Source organism: Chiloscyllium plagiosum, chromosome 31 (genome assembly GCF_004010195.1).
Source record: "Chiloscyllium plagiosum isolate BGI_BamShark_2017 chromosome 31, ASM401019v2, whole genome shotgun sequence".
Taxonomy (NCBI): Eukaryota; Metazoa; Chordata; class Chondrichthyes; order Orectolobiformes; family Hemiscylliidae; genus Chiloscyllium; species Chiloscyllium plagiosum.
The window spans coordinates 17052996-17062181 of record NC_057740.1 but is presented as its reverse complement, the minus strand read 5'-3'; the positions used below and the strand labels follow the sequence as shown (position 1 = coordinate 17062181).

General features: G+C 44.5%; 1 protein-coding gene across 1 annotated transcript in view; it reads right to left on the bottom strand.

Annotated features, from left to right (window-relative positions):
• LOC122565552 (ceramide synthase 4-like) overlaps positions 1–9186 on the bottom strand; it is a 54404-nt gene that overhangs the window by 5290 nt on the left and 39928 nt on the right. The window contains exons 3-4 of the mRNA XM_043721605.1: positions 6830–6947; positions 2523–2641 (exon numbers count right to left, since the gene is read on the bottom strand). Of these exons, the coding sequence (XP_043577540.1) occupies positions 2523–2641; positions 6830–6947 (237 nt within the window). The remainder of the gene's footprint in view (positions 1–2522; positions 2642–6829; positions 6948–9186) is intronic.

Here is a 9186-nt window from a genome sequence, read left to right as displayed (position 1 = left end):
ACAATTCCCCCTAATACCAAGGTCCTACAGGGCTTAGCTTCATGGTCAGCTAGTATCCCCAGGATCCTGCTCAGGATAGCCCTCCCCCCCCCCTCCCCCCAAGATTAGATTCCCTACAGTGTGAAACAGGCCATTTGGCCCAACAAGTCCACACTGACCCTCCAAAGAGTAACCCACCCAGACCCATTTCCCCCTGATTAATGCACCTAATAGTACGGGCAATTTAGCATGGCCAATCCACCTGACTTGCACATCTTTGGACTGTGGGAGGATACTGGAGCACCCGGAGGAAACCCACGCAGACACAGGGAGAATGTATGGATTTTACACAGTCACCAGAGGGTGGAATTGAACCCGGGTCCCTGGCACTGTGAGGCTGCAGTGCTAACCACTGAGCCGACAGGTCATCCAGATACTGGCACATTTTTCAGCATTGGCATCACCAATCTATGATCACAGTCACCAGAGGGTGGAATTGAACCCGGGTCCCTGGCGCTGTGAGGCTGCAGTGCTAACCACTGAGCCACTGTATCACCCTTCCGTCAGGTCATCCAGATACTGGCACATTTTTCAGCATTGGCATCACCAATCTATGATGAGGAGGTGCCAGTAATGGACTGGGGAGACATGGTCAGTCACATGACATCAGGTTTAGTCAGGTGACGAAGGAGCAGTGCTCCGAAAGCTTGATTTAAAATAAACCTGTTGGACCCTAACCTGGTGTTGAGACTTCTGCATCTGTGATGGTCAGTGATCGGGTGCCAGAATCCTTGAGGAGACAACAGGCTGAGGTCAAATATAGCATCTTGTTACTGTGGTTGCATGGATTTTCAGGTTACAACCACCAGGATGGAAATCTACAATTTTCTTACCCCTTTGTGACTTAAATCATACAATCCAGTTGGAAGAAATTCCCATCATGAAATATTCGGAGGAACTCTCTCCAATAATAGGAGCTTTTCACTTTACATATGGCCCAGTTTAAAGAATGTGAAGCAGAATAAGGAACAGTATGACATTGAGAAACATTAATTTTAGGATCAGTTTATAGACAGTCACTCCCAAGGGCCTGCCACTCCCCACTCAGGTCCCCCTCCCATATTGCTGCTGCCTTTCCATGCTCAGCTTCCCCGCACCCTCCACTTAACACAGCAACCCTGTTCAGAATGCTCCCCACCTTGGCAGCATCCATCACCTAAGACTGTACACACATCATCCCTTCCTCCACTGTCCTATCCAATCAGCACTCCTTGCCCCTCATGCACACCTCTGCAACCTACCATTCTCTGGTGACCCTAGCCATCCTACTTTTCTCAGCCAATAACCCTCTTCCCATTTATCCTGTGCCCACTCCACCAGCCAACCCCACTCCCTCACTAATTCTGCTTCATTTCTATTCCTGTTTCCATCATGCTCTCACCCCTACAGTCCCCACACCCACTCTTCACACAGCCCAGGAGCTGACCGTCCTCATGACCCTGCTCACCCCACACTCATGTCATAGCGTCAGATTTCCTCTGCTTGTCTGTTGCATATAGCATTACATCTGCAAGCTTTCCCAGAAGTATCCCCCTAGTATTCCCCAGGGAAAGCAGACCTCCCATTCAACACTTACACCACCGTGGAGCCACAACACTACCCCCCTCCCCCCCCCACCCCAAAAAACGGGTATGAAACAGAAATCAGTGATAAAGGCCTGAGAGATTACACTGAAGAGACCAAATTAGAGCAAACTCCTACAGAACACATTGTTCATATTGCTCATTTAATCTTGCTCTGTAAAAACACATTAAAATGTAATCATCCACTTGAACTAGGCATTCTAATAGGGGATACAGTCCTTCCCTTGTTTCTCAATCCAATCCTCCACTGCGAGGAAATGCTGGAAACGTCTTTTCTTTCTACAATGGGAGTCAATCTTGGAATAAATCTATCAAGAGTCCAAAAACACATATATACAACTTGGATTGATTGCTGCCAGACAAGTTCTTGGGTACAGCGTATTTTGAATAGATCCATTCCATCAAATGAGAAGTTTTGGGGAAGTCTGGTCAAGATCTACCTGAGCCAGAGAGCGGTCAGGGGTGATCTCAACTCAGCATCTGATGGCTGAAGGGTTTCAGCAGTAGTGGTGGAGGCAGGGATGGAGATGAGCAATCCCGTAGCATTGGGAGATAGGATCACTGCCTTCCCTCCACGAGCGACAAGTCAAATTCTAACCACTAACTCTGAACACAGAGGAAACTGGATATAGTCAGTCACATAGCTTGGTTTCTTATCAGGCAACGTACTCCCAGAGATGGTGCATTTAGCCCAAGTGACCATCTCCTTCCTAACTGTGTTTGAGAGTTACTCTGAAATGTGCAGAAAGATATGCATCCAGGCAAAGGAAAGGGAGCACTCCCACTCCGGAATGATTACAGATCTGTTATTCAAAGCTGATGTATCTGAGCCATGTCTATGTCTGATATTCGGACAAATCTATTGCCACTCGGTTTAAACTGTCTCAACGTCATTCTCACCTGGCTTCACAGAATTTCTGAGAGATGCTGGGTCGGTCCTGATTTCTTCGGTGCCGAAACCAAACCTTTAACTCCTGGACAGAGAGGTCACACTGCTTGGAAAGGGCAAGGAGTTCATTCTATCATAAACAGAATAAAACACACTGATTAACCTTGCTGCATGACCACAGGCTGTACAGGTAAGCAGTTACTACTCTGCACTGCCATGTGGCTTCAGACAGATAACGTGGCCACTCGGAACAAACTGGAACTTAGTTTCTTTGCCCCTCATTTTCATCACCATCGGGTGGGAAAGCAAAGTTCAGAAATGCATTCACGTGTGTTGACAGACAGCGTAGGAGTGTTCTTGTGTTGGGTAACCATTTTTCCAACGGGATGTGGCATGCTAACTCAAACATCAAGGGTGATCTCACAAATTAACTTAAAGTGCCAAGGGGGGTCCTGTGGTGCATTGGTGTCCCTACCTCTAGACCAGGAGGTCTGTGTTCAAGTCTCATCTGCTCCAAAGTTGCAGAACAACATCTCTAAACAGGTCGATTTAAAATACCTATACAGACCTGACTGTTTGATGGTTCAGGAAGAGCTGTGTTTCTCTAATGAAGGACAAATTAAAATTACTACTACTCCCAAATTCACTACAAATCTTTTCTGATAAAGCAAAAACAAATTGCTAAAGAACCTCGGGTCTGGCAGCACAAGAGAAGCAAGCAGAGTTCTGCTAAGTTCTGTAGAGGAATCAGAGAGATTTGACACGGAAACAGACCCTTCGGTCCAACTGGTCTATGCCAACCAGAATAAATCTAGTCCCACTTGCAGCATTTGACCCATATCCCTCTATACGCTTCCTTCTCATGTACCCATCCAGATACCTTTTAAATGTCTAAGTGTACCACATCCTCTGGCAGCTCATTCCATACATGCACCACTCTCAGAAAAGACTGCTCCTTGGGTCCCTTTTAAATCTTTCCCCACTCACTTTAAACCTACACCCTCTAGTTCTGGACTCTCCCACACCAGGGAATTTACTCTAACCATGCCCCTCGATTGTATAAACCTCTATAAGGTCACCCCTCAGCCTCTGATGCTCCAGGGAAAACAGACCCAGCCTATTCAGCCTCTTCCTGTAGCTCAAATCCTCCAACCCTGGCAACATCCTTGTAAATCTTTTCTAAACCCTTTCAAGTTTCACAACATTCTTCCTGCAGCAGAGGGGGCCAGAACTGCATCCATATTCCAAAAGTGGCCGAACCAATGCACTGTACAGCTGCAACATGACCTCCTAACCCCTATACTCAACGCACTGACCAAAGGCAAGCATACCAAATGCCTTCTCAATTGGTCTATCTACTTGCAACTCCACTTTCAAGGAACTATGAACCTGCACTCCAAGGTCTCTTCATTCAGCAAGATTCCCAAGGAGGCAAAAGTGAGGACTGCAGATGCTGGAGATCAGAGTTTAGATTAGAATGGTGCTGGAAAAGCACAGGTCAGGCACATTCTTGGATGCTGCCTGACCTGCTGTGCTTTTCCAGCACCACTAAATCTGGACAACATCCCCAAGGACCTTACTATTTCATTTACAAGTCTGTCCTGATTTGCCTTTCCAACATGCAGCACATCATTTATCAAAATTAAACTCCATCTGCCGCTACTCAACCCATTGGCTGACCTGTTGTAGTGAGATAACCTTCACCTCCAATTTTGGCATCATCTGCAAACTTACTAACAATGTTCACATTCAAATCATTTACATAAAAATGAAAAGTAGTGGACCCACTGATTCTTGTGGCATACCACAGATCACAGGCCTCGAGTCTGAAAAGCAACCCTCCATCGCCCTGTCTGCCTTTCAGCCAGTTCTGTATCCAAATGGCTAGTTCTCCTTGCATTCGGTGTGATCTAACCTTGCTAGCCAGTCTACCATGAGGAACCTTGTTGAACACCTTACTGAAATCCAATAGTTCACATCCACCACTCTGCCCTCAATCCTCTTTTTTCACTTATAAAAAAACAAACCAGGTTAGTGAGACATTTTCTACACACACAGCAGTGTTGACTATCCTTAATCAGTCCTTGCCTTTCCAAATACATTTGAATCCTTTCCCTCAGGATTTCCTCCAACAACTTGCCCACCACAGATGTCAGACTCACCAGTGTACAGTTCCCTGGCTTTTCCTTACCACCTTTCTTAAATAGTGGCACCATATTAACTAACCTTCAAGTCTTCTGGTACTTCACCTGTGACTATCCATGATCCAAATATCTCAACAAGATACCCAGCAATCACATCCCTAGCTTCCCACCGGGTTCTAGGGTACATCTGATCAGGTTCTGAGGATTTATCCACCTTTACCCATTTCAAGACCTCCAGCAGTTCCTCCTCTGTAATGGAGATTTTTCAAGATGTCCCCATTTATTTCCCACATGCTCCATTTTCCATGTGCTTCTCCACAGTAAACACCGATGCAACATACTCATTTAATATCTTCCATTCCACACACAAACGATGTTGCTGATCTTTCAGGCCCCATTCTCTCCCTTGTCCTTAATTAGTTCGTAGGCTCCCTTTGGATTCTCCTTAGCACAAAGCTAGCTCACATCCCCTTTTTGCCTTCCTGATTTCCCTCAAGTATACACTTATAGTCTAGGGAATCACTCGATTTTTGTCTGTATCTGACAAATGCTTCCTTATTCTTGACCAAAACCTCAATTTCTCTCGTCATCCAGCATTCCTTCCACCTATTAGCCCTGCCCCAGCAGGAGGGCCACTGGGCTCAAAACATTAACCCCACTTTCTTTGCATGGATGCTGCCAAACCTGAACTTCACCTGCCATTTCAGTTCTTATTTCAGATCTCCAGCACTTGCAGTTCTTGATTTTATTTTATTTTATTTTAGTGCTGTTTTCCTCAAAAAAAGCTTTTATTCCTTTGCTATTTCTACTCCCGATTTGTTAATCTGACTCCAAGTGGCTCTGGGAGATGTGTCTCATCCTGAAGAACATTCAGATCCTCAGTAGGGCCACCCTGGCACACAGCCAAAACTTGAATAAATATTTGTTTGAGGTCATCACAAGATCGACAGCTAGAGGCAAGCAGGAACTTCTAGCAATTATTCCTTTGTAGGGAGCACTGAGCTGCAACACTACGTTAAGAGCTGCCTATATTGGAATTCCAACACCCCAGGGATCCAATACCAATCCTGGGCCCAGAGAGCATGACATCTGGCAATTCGTTAACAAAAATAGATCGGTTCAAAAGCAGACAAGACCACAAAAGTCAAAGCCATTCAGATACTGCACAACACAGGTGGCAAAATGCCAGACTTAAATACTCTCCTTCTTCTGTACAGTTGAGTCTCCAGTTGGATCAGGTTACTAGCCAGGGACACAGGTGAATAATTTAGCAAACAGAGCTCGGCTTTGAAATCGCCCCCAGTCAGACACGGTGACAAGTGCTAAATAGTAGAAGCCACTCAAGTACAGCAGCCATACGGTCAACGCTTCTGCTGCTCTAAGCAAAACATTGCAACAAACACACCTCTCGATGCACCTTCTATACATTTTCCACAAAAGAAACTTACCAAGAGGCTATTTGCAGCCTATTTACTCGAGTCAATGAGCACTCAGGCCTGTACAGTACGAATGGATTTCTTAGTTGTATTGTTAGATCCTTTTTGAGAGCCATGCATCCATGGTGCCATTTTTGCTCAAATGGTCCATGTTGCCAGAATGCTGACAAAGTCCCTGAACTCAAAATATTAACTACTTTTCTAGATGCTACAGGACCAGAATTTCTCTAGCGCTTTCTATCCTTGCATGTTCCCTGATGTTTCTCAGTTCCCCAGTGGTCTGCCTTACAGCAGCATTGCTGTGCTCCGAAGTCTCCTGCTTCCCACATTACAGGAGGAATGTGGCCTTTCAGAGCTCAGGATCAATGTCACTGCCTTACATTTGGTTTTCTTCAAAAACAGAAATATTGCACAAGGCAGATATTGTACTAACAGCTTATTTTTCTTCTTTATAGTCAGTCTTCTGGATAGTAAAACAAAAACATTTCTACTTTTGAGAGATGGAGATTCCAAGTAACATCTAAGAGCCCACAATGATATCAGAGGTAACCATTTTCCTCTGTCTACTAATCCATTTGTCATTAATCAGGGTACACATCCCTATTCTGGTTATCTGATATAAAAACTGTTCTTTGCTTTGAAGATTTTTGGAAGTGTAGAATAGAGAATTGCTTCGTCAAACTGCAAGCCCTTCCCAACCCAGTACCCAGGTTAGAATGAATTTAAAAACTTGCCCACCTCTTTCGGACATGTGCTCTGTGACGTGTACACCTTCTCCAAGGTTGGCTTAGGAGAGGCTTTCCTTCTGGGTTTCTCCTTCACACCCATCTGCTTGCTCAGAGGCAAAGCAATCAACCTGGATGTGGCAAAAGGTGAGACTTATCAATGCAATAGCTTCAGTTACTAACAGTTTAGCAGATATCCACAGCAGAATGCAGGGTCACTTGTGTTGGAACAATAGAAAGTGCCTCACAATAGAAGAGCAATGAACATAAGAGCAGGAGTAGGCCAATGAGATCACATTTCACCATTCAGTAGGACCATGGCTGCTGTCCTACCTTAGCTTAACCATCCCACAATATCTCCATTTCCTAAACCTTCAAAAATTTATTCATCCCAAACTTACCATTTAATGACTGTGTCTTGCGATGGAGAATTGATAAAAGATTCACAGTCCTTTGAGTGAGGATATTCTTTATCTTAACTCTAAAATGGCCAATTGCTTATTTTAGAATGAAATGCCTAGTTCCAGATTCTCCAACCAAGGAGAACATCCTCCCAGTGTCTATCCTGTCCAACAGCTTTGGCAGTGAGTACGCATCAAAAATAAAGCTGCATTTTCTGTAAAGCACTGCAAGGTGTTGAGGGGTTGTGGTAAGTGCCATATGAATGCAGTCTTTTCTGGTCTCCCTCCCATTGGAAGGATGTTGTGAAACTTGAGAAGGCTCAAAAAATTTGCAAGCGTTGGAAGGCTTGAGCTATAGGGAGAGGCTGAAAAGGCTGGGGCTGTTTTTTCTGGAGCTTCAGAGGCTGAGGGGTGACCTTATAGAGGTTTATAAAATCATGAGGTGCATGGATAGGGTAAATAGACAAGGTCTCTTCCCTAGGGCGGGGGAGTTCATAACCAGAGGGCATAAGTTTAAGGTGAGAGGGGAAAGATTTAAAAGGGACCCAAGGGGCACCTTTGTCATGCAGAGAACGATGTGTGTATGGAATGAGCTGCCCGAGGAAGTGGTGGAAGCTGGTACAATTACATCATTTAAAAGGCATCTGGATGGGCGTATGAATAGGAAAGGTTGACGGACACGGGCCAAATGATGGGCCTAGATTAAGTTAGGATATCTGGTCAACATGGACAAGTTAGACTGAAGGGTCTGTTTTCATGCTGTACAGCTCTATGACTGACTCTAAACTCAGCTACCACAGAGCTGACTGTGATACAGATCATTCCCTGGTGTGCAGTGTTGGGATGCAATCCTGGAATTATTTTTCATTCTATCCAGAAATGACATCCTCAATGTCAGCTGTCCTGATAACCCAGATTAAAGTCAATAGTTCCTCAGCTCCATTGAACAAGAGCTCAGTGTCTGATGTTTCAATAAATCACCTTTCATTCTAACTTCGAATAAATTATAGGCAAACTCTCTACTTGAAGAATCTACAGAACTTTGGTTCGTTCCTTCAAGACTAGGGAAGCATGCATTGCCAGAGGGATGTAAAATACACCGTACTCTAGGTTTGAGGGGTTACCAGACAGTGTTAACTGATTTCTCTCCATAGATGCTACTGGACCTGCTGAGCTTTTCCAGCAACTTCTGCTTTTTGTTCCTGCTGTTGTGCGCTCTAGGTCTGATCAGTCCTGCACAACTGAGGCAAGATTTCTTTTACTCATACTCCAATCCCTTGGTTAAAGTAGTTATAAATCATTTGCTTTCCTAATTGTTCACTGTACCTGAAGTTAGCTTACTGAGTTGTGCACAGGGACACCCAGATCCTTTTGAATACCAATGTTTCACTCCATCATTGGAATATCTTCTACTTTCCCACTTTGTACTTCTCCAATTGATGCATTCCATCAGCAATGCTTTTGACCATCCATTGATCCACCCATATTCCTTTGCAGCCTCATTGCAACTCACCATGTATAAATAGCAAATCTGTAAACATTAGTATAGGAGGGTTCTGGTTAATCAATGGAGGACAGGAAAAATTTCTGGCAGTAACAGCTGCTTTTTTTTTTGAGGTATTTTAGGTGCTGGAGGTGACTTCCTCGAATTCCAGGAGTAGCAATTACTGTTTTATCTGCTGTTGCACAGTTTTGGAACTTGGGGGGGGAAAAAAAAAAGTCAAAACAACAGCAGTTTTAAAAAGGGAGAAAAACAGACAAAGGAAGCACATGGTGAGGACAGTGCAGGGGAGAGAGGGAGAGAACCTGACACAGCAATGAACCTACACAGTTACTGCCTTTGCTGTTTGAATTCATGTATCGCTGGACTTGAGTGCATCTGGCAAAATTAACAAACAGTGAAATTCACAACTGACCTCTGAGGAACTGTTTGGATGAAGTTCACAGCACAGAAGCAAATAGGAGGGGG